Source organism: Typopeltis vanoorti, chromosome 22, assembly GCF_054136105.1.
Source record: "Typopeltis vanoorti isolate ZY-2024b chromosome 22, IOZ_Tvanoo_1.0, whole genome shotgun sequence".
Taxonomy (NCBI): Eukaryota; Metazoa; Arthropoda; class Arachnida; order Uropygi; family Thelyphonidae; genus Typopeltis; species Typopeltis vanoorti.
In genome coordinates, this window is record NC_143570.1 from 85,517,367 (window position 1) to 85,536,164 (window position 18,798).

General features: G+C 36.7%; 1 protein-coding gene across 3 annotated transcripts in view; it reads right to left on the reverse strand.

Annotated features, from left to right (window-relative positions):
* Positions 1-18,798, reverse strand: part of LOC150094538 (DNA methyltransferase 1-associated protein 1-like) — a 219,357-nt gene that overhangs the window by 171,624 nt on the left and 28,935 nt on the right. For all 3 annotated transcript variants that reach the window (XR_016550226.1, XM_090411891.1, XM_090411890.1), the window contains exons 3-4: positions 13,754-13,839; positions 4,900-5,020 (exon numbers count right to left, since the gene is read on the reverse strand). Coding sequence is in view for 2 of the 3 variants with exons in the window: in XM_090411891.1 (XP_090268017.1) it covers positions 4,900-5,020; positions 13,754-13,839 (207 nt within the window). In the remaining variant the exon portion in view is untranslated. The remainder of the gene's footprint in view (positions 1-4,899; positions 5,021-13,753; positions 13,840-18,798) is intronic.

Sequence of the window (18,798 nt, forward strand, 5' to 3'; positions counted from 1 at the left end):
GCAAGCCTTGAAGAAAGCTCTGACTGATTCAGCTAGGGAGGCATGTGGTGAAGTTGTCTACAAGGATAGAAAAATCAGAACTCCATGGTGGACACAGGAAGTTAAAGAGGCAGTGATGGAAAAGAAAAAAGCATATCAAACGTTCCTGGCAAATAAGTCAGCTTGTGCTCTTAGAGAATACAGAGACAAATGTAAGAAAGCTAAACACTGTAAAACTAGCTAAGCAAAAGTCATGGGAAGACTTTGGCAAGAACATAGAAAAAATAAATATCAAGAAGGTGGCATGATATTCTGGAGGTTGTTCAAGAAGCTCAGAAATGGAGTAAAGAATGCTGTAAAAGGAATTAGAGATGATAAAGGTGACTGAAAACTGGAGAAAAAGATATCCTTGATGTATGGAGTAATTACTTCGAAAAATTGCTAAATGAAACAAGCAGTGACAGCACACTGGTTAAAATACCCTGAACAGGCATGCAGTCCAGAATACATATCCATACTTGAAGTTGAAAAAGCCATCAAAGGCTTAAAATGTGGAAAGGCAGCAGGAATAGATGATATTCGATCAGAAATGCTGAAGTATGGTGGTATAAAAGTCTTACAGTTCCTGCACTGCACTGCATAGTTCAGAATGCCTGGACAGATGGACGAATTCTCAATGATTGGAGTAGCTCTCATAGTTCCCATATACAAAAAGGGAAATAAAACTGAATGTGAGAATTACAGAGACATTTCCTTACTGAGTGTTCCTGGTAAGATCTATGCAAGTATACTTGAGAAACGATTCAGAAGAATTGTGGAAGAAAAGCTGGATTCAAGTCAAATAGAGGCTATCAGGATCAGTTCTTCACTTTATGACAAATAGTCGAGAAAGCATGGGAATATAACAAAGATCTGTATTTAAGTTTTGTCAATTTGGAAAAGGCACATGACAAGGTGCCAAGAGAGAAGCTATTCAATACGCTACAGTTATATGGTGTCAATGGGGCATTATATCAAGCAATACTTAGTCTTTATTTGAGTTGTAAGTCAGCAGTTAGAATTGAAGGAAGTACAGGAAGATGGTTTAATGTTAAATCTGGTGTCAGACAAGGATGTACATTATCCACTCTGTTATTCATTATTTATATGGATCACATTATGAAGGAAAGTGGTATTAAACATGATATATCAGAATTGGAGATGTTAATGTCAGCTCTTTGCTTTATGTGAATGATGTTATTCTTCTAAATAAATCCGCTACAAGATTCTCTGACTAAATTGAATAACTGTTGTAATAGATATGGTATGAAGGTCAGCAATAAAAAGACAAAGACAATGAAAATAGGCAGAATCATTGAAAATGTCAACTGTGTTGTGAATGGAGAACCTATGGCACAAGTAAAACATTTCAGCTACTTAGGCACGATTTTTACTGAAGATGGTAAATTAAATATAGAAAGAGACAACAGAATCAGCAAAGCTGGTATGGTGGGAAGTCAATCGAATAAATTCATATAGAATAAAGAGAAATTAGTCTGAACACTAAATTAGCTGTATACAAGACAGTGTCCAAACCAGTTTTAACTTATGGATCTGAGAGTTGGGTCAGAAGTAAAACACTTGACCAAAGACTAGAGACCACAGATATGAGAGTCCTGAGAAAGATTATAGGTGTGAATAGATGGCATCAATGGCAATATCATATTAAAAAAGGATATTAGGAAAGAACTTGACATTGTCAGCATCCAGGAATGAATTAGCAGAGCTAATCTCAATCAACTAAAAACAAGGTATGGTCACTTAAACAGAATGGGTGAAGAAAGATTAGCAAAACAAGTGTTCTCTGCCAGGTTGGCAGCAAAACGACCCAGAGGAAGACCAAGATATAGGTCGATTGATATGGTACAAAGTGCCTTAGCTGATAGAAATATAAGATCTGATAATGTTGGTGTCTTGACAAGTAACAGACTGATTTGGAGGAAAATTGTAGATAGGAAGTTAGTAATGATGTAATTTTTTTCATGTAGTACTATCATATCCTGTACACCCCCTCGAGGGTACATGGCAGGAATTTGATGATGATGAGGAGGAGGAGGAGGATATTTAGTTTGTAGCTTCACTAAAAACTGCACTTAAATTGCTGATATGTTTTACTTGTTTTATAAGTTTTCCATTTAGGATGTAGGTGATGATTTCAATGTTGTTGCCTATTTTCAAAGTGGCTTATCGTTGATTTTCATACAAAATTTATTACAGTAGCTGTTCAAATTAGTTAAGAAATTCAGACTTCTGATGGATCTGTTGAGCAGTATAACATCAACTGCAAAAAAGTAAAGCACCGAGTTGAGACCTAATTCCACTTTCCTTCATAATGTGATCCATATAGATGAATGAATGGTCAGATTTTTTTTTTTTTTCACACCTGAAATAACATCTTTCTATACCTTCTTCAATTTTCCAAAATCCTCCAAATAATAGAAAAGCACATGAATATAATCTTCATGCATATTTTGCATTTGTAGATTTTGAAAAGTCTTTGATTTTCAATATTGGCGTCAGAAATAATAAACAGATTAAAACAAGCCATCCTAGCAAAGTATATATCAGATTATTAAAAACTGTATATCAATAATCAACAGATAGTATAAAGTTAGAATATCAGAGAAAGGAATTTGGTTTTAGGAAGGGAGTAAGGCAACGAAATTCAATATCACCCACATTGTTTTCTGCTACATTAGAGGTCTTTAAAAATGTCTCATTTGAAAACTATGGAATTAACATCAATGGAAAAAATCTAATCAGTTTTGCAGATGACATTGTTCTTTTAGCAAAAAATAAAGAAGTAACTCAGGAAATCATAAATGACCTTGAGAGAGAAAGCAGGAAAAAAGATTTAAAGAGGTAAAACAAAACTGATGACAAATTTAGATCAAATTAAACTAAAATTAGCAAATAATCCTACTGAAATTGTGGAGGACTATATTTACCTTGGTCAATTAGTTAGCTTTAAAGAACAAGATAAAGAAATAAGTAGAAAAATCACAAGGAAACAAAACATTTTGGCTGTATAAAGATTATCTGTTAGGAGATTTACCTATATGCCTAAAACAAACTCTTTGATACAAGCACTATTCCAGTGTTTACGTATGAACGTTAGACATGGTCAATGACTAAAAAACAGGAAGACAAGTTGTATGTGGCACAAAGAGCCTTGGAGAAAAGAATGCTCCACATAACAAAAAGGGGTAGAATAGGAAAGAACTGGAAAGTTAAGGAGGAGGCCTATATCCAGCAGTGGTTGGAAACAGGCTAAAGAAGATGCACATTGTAATGTAAAATTTACACCACGTAATTGTAGCATTTTGAACAGCTTTCTTTTGGCACTCCTGACATTCCTCATGAATGTTTTCTGCCACTGTTTTCCCTGTTTATTGCATTTAGCTTTCAAAGTAATTATTCCACACACATCCGGAATATCTTTATCATTACTCTTTGTGTCACCTTTATCTCTAATTCTTTTTCTTCATTTCTAAGTTTTTTGAATAGCATCTAAAACATTTTGCCACCTGTTTCAAAGGACAGAAGTAGATGGAATGAAAGAGGAGGCAGTGAAGTTGGTTCGGTGAGTTTGAAGATGGACTATAAAAGGGTGTTGATTAGCCGTGGCTCTTGTTTTCATGATTTTGGAAGAGTGTGAAGGAATAATAGTAGCCAATTCAGCAGAGCACTGTCCGTGAGAGTATCTGTAGAAGATGCAAAAGGCAAAATGTGAACGTTTGTGAGAGGGGTCATTAATTAACCAGACTGTCCTCTTTTGGACAGAATAGAGAAATCTTAAAGAGTATTTTGGTGCACCACCCCAAATATGGGAGCAATACTCCATGGCTAGGTGCAGATTTGGACTTTGTATAGTTAGCAGCTGTGAAGTAGTGTCTTGTGTGAAAAAGTACACCAAGTTTTTTGGCAGCTGCAGAAGCTATAGTTGAAATGTAGTTGTACCAGGAAAGATCTGAGGTGCAAGTCAGTCCAAGAAGAAAAATCTGATGGATATCACAGTATTACTGTGATATCTAAAAGAGCCTCTTTCTTGCGAGAGATCAGACAGGACTGTGTTTTGATGGCATTTAAGTTTATAAGGTTGTCCTTGCCCCACTGAGATAAAGCTAGGAGATCTAAGTTCAGGTCACTGGTCATAGTAGCTCTTGAGGATTCTAATACTTGAGCACTACAAGGTTTGTCGAATGAAAAGGAGGAATGGATTGGAAGTATGAGAGAGCAGGTCATTTATATACAAATGACTTGGTGAAAGAACGGAACCCTGGGGTGCTCCTGCATTGATGGGGAAATCTGAGGAGCGTAACCTGTCCACCATGATACACAGTGAGAAATTTGGTGATCCAGTTGCAGAATGAGGGAGACAGACCATGGGATGGCATTTTATTAAGTAGGCCCCCTGTGCCAAACCTGAATGAATGCCTTTGAAATATCGAGGACAACCATGTGAGTCTCTCTAAATTTCTTCATGGTCTGTGTCCATAGGTAAATTTGTACTGACTATAAGTTTCATGAGCTTCAATTCTGAAGAACAGAAGTTAAACATCTGTTCTTCAGAAAGTTATGCACTTCAGGTTGAAATGGTACAGTGTCATATTGATAGCAGTGAATTGCAGGAAATTGATGAGGCCAGGGACTAGGGAAAATGGTGGACAGAGAGTCTAAGTCCAGACAGTATATTGCAAAAGTTGTAAAATAGCTCGAAGGATTATTTGGATGTTGAAAAACATGCTAACATGTATAATTCAGCCACATCTTGACTACTGTGCAGAGATTTAGTCATCTGGGTTTCTTGAGGATATCAGATATGAATCCTCTCTATATAAATAAATAAATAAAACATAAATAAAAAAAAAATTAAAATACCTTCCTAGCAGGATTTGCAAATGGCATCCACCTCCATGGGCGAACTTTTTTCAAACCCAGTTTTGCTTTAATTTGTTTATATCCTTGACCAGTATCTGATGGAAGAATTGGAGGTGCATCCCTGTAAACAAAATAAAATAGTAATAGCAACTGTTTAAACTAATTAGTAATAGCAATTATTAATCGTTTTAACATCATTCTAATGTTAATAATATCAAATGATATCACAATCTAAATATACCGTCTTTCCGAATTTATTCTGATGTAGTTTATTAAATGACTACTTTGGATTTCTTTCAAAAAAAAAAAAAAAAAAAAAACAATAGCAACAGGCTCCCATAAAGATAAGTAAATTAAAGGTATAATTAAATCAACTAAACATAAAATTAGATGTCTATGTGACCCTTAACTACGTATGTTACTTCTTGTTTTTTCATTGTTTGTATGTGATTTCAGAGTAACTGAGATCTGATATTCTACTGAAAATGTAAGCAGTAAGGTACATCCCCCTATCCCAAAAAAAATCATAAGTTGTTACACTAAAGATAACCGAGCATAATACTATATTTGTCCATGTGTCACACCTATTCTGTATACTACTCATTGTTTTTCATTATTTGCACATTATTTTTTTGAGTAGTTGAAATCCAATGTAATATAAAAGCATCTCTCTCTCTCAGCACCTACACTACAGCTCACAACAAATGCAAAAACTGTCAACAAATTCTCTCTTCTCATGTCCATTCTAGGAAGGTTATGCTTCTCATGGATGGTAAATCTGCCATTATTTCCTATCTTATGCAAGATCTCTCACATCTGGATTAAAAAAGTTTGTATTTGTCTGTAAGATCTGTAAACACATTAATCATATTAAAAAAATGTTTCCAATTATTTGGAAGACAATTTCCAAGCTCTTCCAATCCTAACATACTGGCCTGACTGGAATAGAGAACGATGCCAGTGTGAGCTGGCATCTTACTTTATTCTAGTCAACACAGTGAATAGCCTTGGATTTCTCCTCCAGAAGTATATCACAGCAGTTATAGCCTCACCCCACCTCAGCAGAACCATCAACACAGTTGTACACCATCTTCACAAATTAGTTCTTATTCCACATAAAACAATCCCATATATTGAGGGATCTACTGTCGTGCCTAAGCCATAATCTAATTAAATACCCAATCTGTTACCACTGCAATGACATACATTCATTATCAAACCTAGGAATGATACTTATCAAAGTTGCATTAACACTTGATTTTGCAGTCAAAATGAGTTCTGAAAAATCCTATTCCAATTAAGTTCTTTTTTCTAACTAATGCGTATATCTCAAAATTTCTTTCATTTTCCTAATTAATGGCATTCTTTGTTACTTAACCCTCAGCCTTTGCTCAAGACAACCATATTCAAGCAACTGTTGTCAGTTCTACTTAATATATTTCTAACTCCGCATAACATGAAACTTCCATAAATTGTAATAAGTTCTGATTGCTGTCATATCTCCTATTGTACTCAAACACTGTACTCCAGAGCTAACACCTGTCCTCTATCATCTCTTCTATTTTCCATATTCAGCTGGCACCTATCCCACTGTATGGAAACTAACATACACTGCTTGGAAAGAAGTCAACAGACACCATACTGTTAGGAACAGTCATGGCCCCCATCTTAATAAGATGTAGGATCTCCTTTCACTGCAATGACTGCAGCAATCCTAAGGGGCATACTTTCCACAAGCGTATGATAGCAACAATGGGAATTTTGGACCATTCTTTTTGTAGGCATGTAATGAGATTCTGGACTGTAATGGAGCTGACTTCCCCTGATTTCATCCGATGCTCCAGTTGATCCTCAGGATGTTCAACAGGGTTGAGATCAGGACTCTGGAATCCAGTCAAGTGCAGTGATGTTTGTGTCCACAAACCACACAGTTACAGCAGCAGCCTTATGACATGGTGCATTGTCTTGCTAAAAGAGACAATGGTCGGCTCTGTAAAAATGCCAAAAAACAGGAAGCACTGCACTGTCTAGAATGTTCATATACTTCTCGAAGTTCAACATTCATGGCACCACAAACAGAGGTCTGAGGCCAAACCAGGACCATACCATCACAATGCTACCTCCATCTGCTCATTAGAGGGTATAGCTTGATTCATCGCTCCATAACAGAATTTTCAAAGCTTCCACGTCCCACCGTACATGCTCTTTGCACTACTAAGACAATGCTGCATGCTGGTTCAGGTAACGTGGGACTTGCATTTTGCAGTCCTAACATGGAAGCCCATGTTGTGGGCCTTGGTTCAGAATGTTTTTGTACAGATTTGTGTTCAGTTGATGCTCAACTCCACATTCAATGTATCTGACAAATGGTGGTTTTTACATAATATCCTTTGTAGCATCCTACAGTTATGCTCGGTGAGTGGTGAGTCATCCACTGTGGGCAACACTTGCAGTTGTCTCCCTGCACTGCCATCTCAGTATAGTATTACTGATTGTTGACCTGGGATGGCCCAATTTTTCAACAATTTGCCTGCAATATGGCATCCTATTACAATGTCTCTTTAAACTGTCAGTTCTCTTCTCACAGCCATTTCACCCAGGCACAGTTGCACTGACTTGGGAGCACCATGTTCCTCCAATTTATACGGTGTCCACTGACTTCTTCCAAGCAGCATATATCCAATCCATTCAAAAAAAGGGTGATAAAAGATTATCATCCAACTACCAACCAAATGCCATCGCATCAATCCTCTCTAAAATAATGGATAAATTTATCAATGTTCAACTTCTTCACTATCTAGAGGCTCACAACTTAATCAGCGACCACCAGCATGGATTCTACCCCATCTAGATCCACAGCTGATATCTTGGCTTACATTACTCACCACCGGACAGTGTCACAGCAAGGTTCGGAGATATGCATGTTATCACCCTTGACATTTCCAAGGCTTTCGACTGTGTTTGGCATCTAGGCCTGTTTTGCATATTGCCTTCCTTCAGTCTACCTGTGACCCTCTGTAACTGACCAGCTTTCTCTCTGGTCATTCACTGCATGTCATGGTGGATGCAACCCTCTCTTGGAGCTTTTCCACCAATGTGATGCCTTAGGGCTCTGTTCTCTCACTTACCCATCTTTCTCCATATAAATTATCCACTCTCAATTCACTACAAATCCTATCCATAGCTTTTGAAACAACAGCACTCTCCGTTCATCCTACTCCTCTGACAAACTATGTGGTTTCCAGACATCCCTTACATCAAGACCATTTGCAACCAGTGCCTTGAACTCTGATCTCCATACCATCCTTCAGCAAGGATGCGCACGCACACACACACACACACAGGGTATCCCATAAGTTCCTAGATATTTCAATAATTAATAAAAATTAGAAAAATTGGTATATTAGAGTGTGGTTTGCATGAAAGTGAGAAAAAAAGTTACTTCAATTTTTCACCAGTAGAGTATGCTGTACCACATGCATCATTTGCAAATATGTGCAAATGAGAGCACTATAAAACGCAGGGTGTACTGCTCACAGCTCGTAATGAATGCGTGCAAATTCCCAGTCACTGGGGGTGAACAGAATTGTTTTGTGAAAAGAAAAATTTGTTGCTGTGATGCTTACTTTGGTGGATAATATATTATTAGTTAAGTTGTCTTATGTAAGTGGGGAATTGGTAGCAGAAGTTTTATGAAAGTTTTAAACACAGAAAAGAATGAAGAAAGGTCGAGGTCCTATCGCTCCTGCCAGAATATAGTCTAATACGATGTTTGTCAGATTGCCCTCGAACATGCAGACCAGTGTTATCCAAACCCTGTACCAGCGTTGTGGTATCGCAAATGAATGCCCTAGTGGCACAATCAACAAGCGGTGTAAGCAGTGCACAGGAAGCTGCAAGAATCACTGGCATAGCAAAAATGGCACTATCCTGCATCCTTTGTGGTGCATAATCATCACACCACCAAAATAAGCATCACGGCAAAAAAATTTTCTTTTCACAAAACAATTCTGTTCATCCCTAATGACTAGGAATTTGCACAGATTCATTACGAGCTGTCAGCAGTACACCCTGCGTCTTACAGAACTCTAATTTGCACATATTTGCAAATGATGCATGTGGTACAGTGCCCTCTATCGGTGAAAATTTGTAGTAAATTTTTTCTCTGCACCAAAAATAAAAAATCCCCCTCTTTGCAATTCACTTTTGTGCAAACTGCACTCCAATATACCAATTTTTCTAATTTTTATGAATTACTGAAATATCTAGGAACTTATGGGACATCCTGTATATACACACACTATCTACCAATAATTGTCCAGACATCCTTGTTATTTGAAGTTATGAAACATTCCAAGTTTGTTAATAACATAAAAACCGGTGGGCAGACTGTAGGAAAGAATATTTCATCATACAGGTGGTATGGCAACACGACGTGAACTCACTGTCTTTAAGAGAGGTATCATCTTGGGTTGTCATATTGGTGGCATATCCATATATGCCATTTCTGCTCAACTGGAGCATCCAAAATAAACAGTTGGCGACGTTCTGGCATCACTAGTGCAGGAAAACCCCATGGTGGCCACTGAAAATGATTGACAGGAATAGGAGAGAGTGTTAAAACTGGTACAATCGATGCAGAGCATCGTGATGAGTTCTAGAGCACCAGTAACACCATGGTGAGCACTAATACTATACGAAAAGAAGTCCATTTACTGGATTTCCACAGAAGTGAAGTGGCACACAAGCCGAACATCACAACAAAGAACAAAGCAGCTCGTCTGGCATGGTGTAAAGAGTGTGTGAACTGGACAATTGACCAGTGGAAAATGGTAATCTGCAGAGATGAATCAAGGGTTCACTGATTCCAGACTGATGGCAGTGTTGGTGTGGAGGTAGCCTGGTGAACACTTGTTACCACAGTGTGTTGCACCGACAGTAAAGTTTGGTGGTGGAGGAGTAATGGTGTGGGATGCATTCAGCTGGTTTGGAGTGGGACCACCAGTCACTGGGATTAACACTATATATATATGTGGTGTTATTAATGTTAATGTTAAAATCCACATCACTACAAAATGATTCCATTACACTGTCATGTTTTGCTACAGTTCCATGCAGTAGATGCTCTATAACAAATCCCAAAGGACCAAAAAAATAGTACAATGCAAGAGTCACTATAGTGAATTTAGGGACAAAAAGACTGACTTCCTCAAACTCCATTTCCAAAAAATAAATACCTAAGAAGGTATTTAGTGACATCAGCTTGGTAACTATAACTTCTTGAACTCATCTCACACCAAGCTTTAGGTCTATTGGAATCATCACTCGCACTAACCAGAGAATATCAATTGATCCTTAATTTACTTCACCCATACACTGAAAAGTGGATGGAGGGGGAAGCTGAAGATGGCACCTCCATCCACTTTATTTGTAAGTAAACAAAGTTTTCACATGAAGTGACTTCATGACTGGGCTACTCGTATATAGAGACTAATGACTTCACAAGGATATGTGTGTTGCATTATGAGATACCAAGGCAACTGATGTGAAGTCATTAGTCTCTATATACGAGATGCCCAGCATCTTTAATTTTTATATCAAACCATTTTCCTATACCTCCTTGAATTCTAGTTGCTGACTTACAACTCAAATACAGACTAAGTATTGCTTGATATAATGTCCCATTTACACCACTTAAGTGTAGCATTTTGAACAGCTTTCCTCTTGATACCTTGCTATATACGTTTCACAGATCTACAAAACTTAAATACAGATCCTTGTCATATTTCCTTGATTTCTCAACTATTTGTCTTAAAGTGAAAATCTGATCCTGACAACTGGGCTGAATCCAGCTTGTGGAAGAAAAACTTGGAGAAGAGCATTTTTTACTTAGTCTCTTCACAAATATGCTTGCAATAAATCTTAGCTGGGAATAAAACAGTATAATTCTCACACTGTTTTATTTCCCTTTTTTATAGAGGGGTAACTATAAGATCTCTACTCTCTGACCAGCACTTCTGAATTATGCAGTGCAGTCATCATAAAACTTCTGTACCTCCATATGTGAGCATTTCTGGTCATATATCATCTATTAATGTGCCTTTCCACATTCGAGATTTTTAATGGCTTTTTCTGCTTCAAGTATCAATATGTATTCCTAATTGCATTCCTGTTGAGTACTTTTCCACTGTGCTACCACTGCTTGTCTCATTTAGTAGTCTTTCAAAGTAATTACTCCAGATATCTAGGGTATCTTTATCTTCAGTTTTCATGTCACCTTTTGCAATACTACTCTTTCCTCCATTTCTAAGATTCTTCAACAACCTCCAGAATATTTTACTACCTTCCTGATATTTACTTTATCCGTCTTCTCATGACTTCTGTTTAGCTAGTTTTACATAGTATTTGCTTTCTTACATTTTTTTATTTTCTAAAAGCACAAGATGACGTATTTGCCAGGAACTTTCGATCAGCTTTCTTCTATCAGCTCTTCACTAAGGGGAGGAAAGGATGTTATGATATTATTATACAAGTGTCAGTACAGACCAATATTGGATAACTCAACTTTATTCACCAAGTTTTTAATGAATGTCAAGAGAATCAATTGTATTCAAGAAGAGGTTCCTTAAGCATAATGAATGTTTGTATTATCTGTTGATTAGTTGTAATTTGTTGAATTTATCTGACAGAAGTCAGAAAAAATAATTAACTGAATTTATTTCATAGAATATAGAAGAAGTAGTTTCACTAATTTGAATCAGACTCTACCAGAGGAACTAATAAAAAGATGACAAGAAAAAAAAAAGAAGATAATTAGAACAAATATGCAAAGTTTGTTTCTAACTGCAAAGTAAATGTGCAAATTTATGTAACTTTACATAATTATCAAAATATACTTGATTGCCAGATGTCAATGAAGTATTGAAAGTTTGAAACTAATAACTTCAGTTTATAAAGATAATAAAAACTAGGTGGCAACCAACATTATACAGTAAGACACAATTTAATACTGATTCAATATAATGCATTTTTTTTTAACTCTAAAAAAGCACTAAATATTCCATGATTTGATATAACATGGTTCTACTCAAAGCCTAAAAAAAACATTAAATTTACGCTGATTCAATTTATCGCTGTATTTCCCTTGATTCATATATAATATGATTATTCATGAACCCGAACCAATCAGTGAAATGTGAAGATTTGTCATAGCGCTGTAATTCCCCTTACATTGTGTAGGTGTTCACTGGCAGTGAAACAGTGTCCATGGTATCAATACGATATGGAATGATGCATAAAACATTATTTATGCCCTGTAATCATCAATATTATTGACGAAGGAAATCAACAAAAATTCTATTTGTTCATTAAAAAATAATCATTACTATCATTTTTTAAATTATGCAAAATGATTGAGTGTAAAGATGACAAAACAAAATTGACAAGAAAAAGAATTTCGCTCGAAATTAAAATGCAGGTGCTGAGTCAATTAGAAAAAGGTGAACGTCAAGTTGACATTGGAGCCGCTTTAAATTTGTCTACCTCTACTATATGAATGATTTTAAAAAATAAGGACAAAATTAAGTGTTCAGCAACCAGAACCACAAAGTCTTCTGCAACAAAGGTAACCCGATCCAGAAGCAATGTTTTACAGGAAATGGAGAAACGTCTTTCCATTTGGATTGATGATGAAACCGAATGCAACATGCCATAAATCAGGCAATAATCATGGAAAAGGCCAGAAGTATTTTTAATCACATTCAAAAACAAAGAGAGGATATGAGTGAACACTTTACAACTAGCAGAGGTTGGTTCAATAGATTTAAAAAAAGAAGCAACTTCTACAATATTCGAATCACCGGAGAAGCTACAGATTTTCTCAGTAAAAGTTTGGTGATGATAACCAAAATTGTTGATCAATTTGTAGCGAAAGATCCAGATTTTGAAAGAAATACAAAAGCAAGATGAGGTATTTTGGATGAAATCTCTTGCTACCATCAATTGATTAATGAGAGAAAAAACGACAAATGACACTAGACGACTTCATCTCTAAAAAAATCAAGAATTTCAGAAGAGTCAGAACCTTCGACAGCAAAATTTCGACAAAAATAAACTTTGAATTTCTGTGTGCATAGGTATATGTGTTATTATATTTTGCAATTTAATATAAAAATAACTTAAAATTAAAGTAAAACTTGCTTATTCTTGGTCACATGCTCCTCTATCCCTATTTACTATGTCTTAAAATGGCCCCGTTTAACACTGTTTCATTTAGCACTTTTAATTTAATTTCTAGGAATGCATTCTGAGCATTAACCGGGGTATTACTGTACAACATTAAATATTTTTCTTTAGCTTTAGAACATCAATAAAGTAAAATTTATATTCTACCACAAAGCCCCGATATACAGATTAAAATAACCAAATACATCTTTTTTTAATGAATAAATCAGTGTTTATAAGTTGAATCTGCAACTAGCGAGGAATGTCTTCTACATACATAATATGCTGCGAAACTTTTTTTGAAATAGTGTAGTCTGAATACAATCTTACAAGAATACGTTTCAATGAAAAAAATGCCTTCTCACCTTTTGGGTTTCATTTTACCATGCTATAGAAAAATGAAAGAAATTTAGATTTGCTTTAATTCAAAAACTGTTGAAGTACTGATAATCAAATAAAGTTGTCACTCTAAAAATCTACAAACGGACTCAATGGCATAAGTTACAAACAACAGCAAATATAACTTCCTTGTAAATAAATCATATATTTAAGATATAAAAAGTTGCATTGTAAGTTACCGAAATGCTATCCTGGTGAGCAAATATGCTATAAACAGAAATGGTTTACTCACTTATTATCTGAATACAGAAGGGCATATAGTTCTCGGTGCATTCCTTCTGGTCTTTTGAATGTTGCTTCCATGATCTTCTTCTTCTTCTGAAATAATAGTTTTAAAACATTAGATATTCAGATTAAAATTGGTGGGTTTTGAAAAATTAAGTCTATTTAAGGGTCAAGGTTCGATAACTAGGATATTGCATACCACCATGGGCTATGCGCAGTCAAATAAGGCCCATACTGCTTTTTTCAGTGAACCAGGACAAGCAGTGAAAAGTCAGCTACCTGACTTTTCACTGCTTTTCAAAACTAACATCAGAATTCAAGATAGGCACCATCAACATATCAATGGAAATTAATAACTGGCAGAACTAGAGAAGTACATGGGCAAAACTGGTATTACTGAGATGAAGGCCAAAACAGGTGAGACCCTGCTAAATATTACATACAGGTTGTTATATTTCAGCAAGAGTGATCAGATTAAAAAGGAATAACAAACCTTTCAACACCAAACAAACTTCCTGATAGGCAAGCAATTTCAAGTACAGTCATGTGAGAAAATTTTGAAACAGGGAACTGGACAATGAAATTTCTTTGTGCCTGAAGTCCCTCAGAAAGTTCTCCTAAAGAAGAAGCAGATGAATTTTTTGAATTAGAAAGTATTTGACAAAGAAAATCAAAAATCTGGTCCTTGTATAAGATTTAAACATCAGAGTAGGATATGAATCCCAGGATTATAGAAATGTTTTGGAAAAATTTGGAGAAAAGGCAAACCTAATAATAATAATGGAAACAGTCTGTTCAAAACACAGACCAGTCATCACTAACATCAAGTTTCCAAATAAATATGTAAACAAATTCACATGGAGAGAAGAAACAAGAAAAAAAACAAGTCTTATTAATAATATTATCATACAGAGTGATATCTACAGACCAATACAGGATACCAGAATATACAGAGATTTGAAATTAGAAGTGATCATCATCATTTATTTTTAACCACCTTACCGGCCATTATGAATCAAATACGCATCCTCATACGCTTCGTATCCATCATATATTTCAATGTAATATCAATGATATTACAATTTTAATATGCACTTCGCATCCATGATAACCTTGACATCTACAGACGTCTTTGCCAGTAGCGTTGTTAAGCATGATAAAAATGAAAGAAATAAAAATAATTAAGGAAGTTTTAAACATAATCATCAGTAGCTTTTAAAGGTGAACTGTAGACTCAACTAAACAAATGTCATTAATGAAACAACTGAAAAAGTTTGAAAACAAGAACTGAACTTTGAAGACTCAGTGGAAAACTCTGAAAAAAATCAATCACTGATTCAGCTAGGTAGGCAAGTGGCAAAGTTGTCTGCCAAAAAGTTAGAACTCCAAGGTGGACACAAGAAGTTGAGGCAGTCTCAGAAAATAAGAAAGCATACAGTAGTGGTCTGAAAAGTTCTCGGCCTCGACCATAGATGGCAACACTATTGGCAAGATTTTTTTTTTCTACGTTGATACATCTGTCACAAGCATCCATGTGAAATTTCAAGTCATTCTATCAAGTAGTTTGTTTTATGCAGCTGTCCGAAGCAAAAGTGTTGTCTGTATCCCTTGAAAGGTAAAATTGAGTATTGCGAGGTTATAAAATTCTTTGTAAAAGAAGGTTTAACACGGATGCATACTGTGCATACATCCGCTCTGACATACATTGCCAGAGAGCACCCAACTCTGACCTTCTTTGGTTGAAAATATCGCTTCCCCCCACTCAGTCAAATTCATTTGCTGTCTCTATAGCTCCCCCAATGCAACCAACCAATCTGAACTCTTCAATTTCCTCTCCTTAAAAATTAATTTTCTCCAATCCCACTTTCCCAACAGCAAAATTATCCTCCTAGGAAATTTTAATGTCCACAACACCAGCTGGCTTTCCTCCTCCATTGTACAGATCTTGCAGGCAGAGATGCCGAAACATTTGCCATCACTAACGACCTTACACAACTTGTTCAGATGCCAACCAGGATACCAGATAACCCGAACCCCACTCCCCAAAACACCCTAGTTCTCTTCCTCACCAATGACCCTCCAAATACACAGTGAAAGTAGTGAGCCCCCCTCCCCCCTCTGGGTAATTCTGACCACAATTTAGTGCTCATCTTCTTCCCCATGCAACAACGCTTACACAGACACTCCCATACAAGAGTAATTTGGCATTATAACAGTGCCAAGTGGGACAGCCTCTGCAACTTCCATGCCACATTCCCATGGTTCTCCAATAGACGTGCCAAGGCTGTACAGATGAAACAGCAGACATACTACAACTGGCTTAAATCAAGAACCTCATCCTCCTTTAGAGCTTTAGAACCTTTCACTCCTTTAGAGTGAAACCTGAAATAGATGCAAAAAACAATCAATACTTCCAAAACAGTCTGAAAGAGCAAAAAGCAGGAAACAAGCAGCCAAGCCTTTTGGTCTCTCACCAAAGCAATTGGCCGTAACTTCTGCCCAACACTATTTCCACCCTTATCGTACCCAGATGGCTCTATTGCATCATCACCCACAGAAAAAGACAATTCTGGCTTCACACTTTGCTTCCAATGCACACATAACCGATGATGGTAAATGTCCCAAACTAGTCCAGATGCCAAACATACAATACCCCCCTTTATCCTTTTGCCAGAATGAGATCAGAAAAATACCGGCAAATTAGACACAAAAAAGTCTCCTGGCCCTGATGGCATTCTCCCTATTGTCCTGAAAGTTTGTGCACCAGAACTGACTCCTATCCTATGTCACCTATACATACTCTCTTACCCCACTGGAATCTATCCCACAAACTGGAAATTGGTCTATATTCAACCCATTCTCAAGAAGGGTGACACGTCACTGCGGTCCAGCTACCCCCTATCTCGCTTACCTCAGTCCTGTCTAAAGTAATGGAAAAAATCATCGATTCCCAACTCCTACACCACCTTGAAGACACCCACCTAATAAACGACCACCAGTATGGATTCTGTTGCTGCCGATCAACAGGAGATCTGCTCACACGTCACCCATCTCTGGACAAATGCCATGGAGATGCTTGGCAAATCTCAAGTGGTGGCACTTGATATTTCCAAAGCCTTTGACCGGGTCTGGCACAAAGGCTTACTAAGCAAACTATCATCGTTTAGTCTGATCCAGTCTGTAGTTGGATTGTCAACTTTCTGTCAGGATGCACACTGTGTGTGATGGTGGATGGCTCCCCATCCTCCCACCATTCAATTAATTCTGGGATTCCACAAGGTTCTGTCCTCTCACCAACCCTCTGCCTGCTATATATCAACAGCCTACTTCAGTTGAACTCCAACCCAATACACAGTTTTGCAGACAACAGCACATTACACTCCTCGCTTTCATTTGATAAACCTTACCCTACACAACTCACCTCAACCTACAGAACATCAACCACCAACACCACCCTCAATTCTGATCACCAAGCCATCTTGCAATGGGGTTCTGTCCGATTTCTCATAAAAAAGAACCATTTTTTCCGAGTATCCTTTTTGATGATACTCAAATTTGCACACAGTTTGAGATCGCTCTTCTTGGAATTACCCTCACATCAAACCTCTCCTGACATAAACACATCACAACCATTGCATCCTCAGCTTCAAAAAAACTAAGATTTCTCTTTTGCTCAAGACATTACCTCACCCCTGAACAACTGTTATTATACAAATCACAAATCAACCCAGCTATTGAATACTGCTCCCACATATGGGGTTGGGCCCTAAAAGCTCCTTCAAAATGCTTAACTCAATACAGAGGAGTGCAATTAGACTTATTAATGACCCATCTCTTACCACCTCTTCCCCCCCCCCCCCATCCCAACTTTTGCACAGACGTTTGGTTTCTGAAATATGTATATTCTACAAATATTTCCATTGAAATGCTCACCCGAAATAACATCCATAATTCCTTCACTCAGTACTAAGCTTGTTGGAACATGTGCAGCTGCTGCTCAACATCCCTTCATAGTACACCTAGAAACAAACAGAAGCCTTCATCCCTGCAATTGCTGCACTGTGGAACAGCCTCCTAAGGAATACAATTTACAGTCATTTAAATCAAATGTAAACAAGTTCCTCCTCTTCCAACCCACTACCCATACAAGGTACTAATGTACTATAGGTTGATCAACCAACCTCTTGTGTATGGACACAACGTAAAAAAAAAAAAAAAAAAAAAAAAAAAAAAAAAAAAAAAAAAAAGTGATGGATTAATTTGGAGGAGAACTGCTTATGGAAGATTAGTAATAATGCAAACTTAAAAATTTATATTTTGGTGATTACACCACATTTTTTATTATTCAGTTATACACAATACTGAAATAATAGTTCCCGACAAGTTTCGTAAATCGTAGGATTTACATCTTCAGGGGGTAAATAGTATAACTTAAAGTTTAAACAAGAGAATTAATAAATACAAATCATAACTGTCTGGCTATTCATAAACTCAAATAACAGAATACAGATATAAAACGTTATTGACGTTGAACAATACTGGACGATGTCACGTGTTCTTGTTCTCGTTCATACAGTCCGAGCTCAGATTGAGGTAGATTTTTTATTAGAGCTGACCACACTTGGAGAATTAAACCTTGATTTTTATTGCATTGGGTTGGGTTTTTTATCATATTAGCAGCGTCTTTAAATTTTCTTATATAACTGTTGTTTTCTATGTATAGCATTCGTTTTTTTGCCAGAGTACATCGTGTCCAGTGGAAGTGGTATGAAAAGCAAGACCTGTTTTTTGTTCTCTTTTGTATTGTACGTCTTTTTGGTGTTCAGCCATGCGTATTTCTCCAGATCTTCCTGTCTGTCCTACGTAGCAAATCCTGCAAGAGCAATGGATTTTGTAGACTCCTGGTTTTTTAAGAGGATGATGAGGTGGTTTTGGTGGATGGAAGGCTACTTTTATGTTGTGTTTGTTCATTAATTTGGCTAGCTTATCTGTAACATTTTTGATATAAGGAAGCGAGAATGCGTTTTTGTAATCCTCTTTTATTGTGTTGTT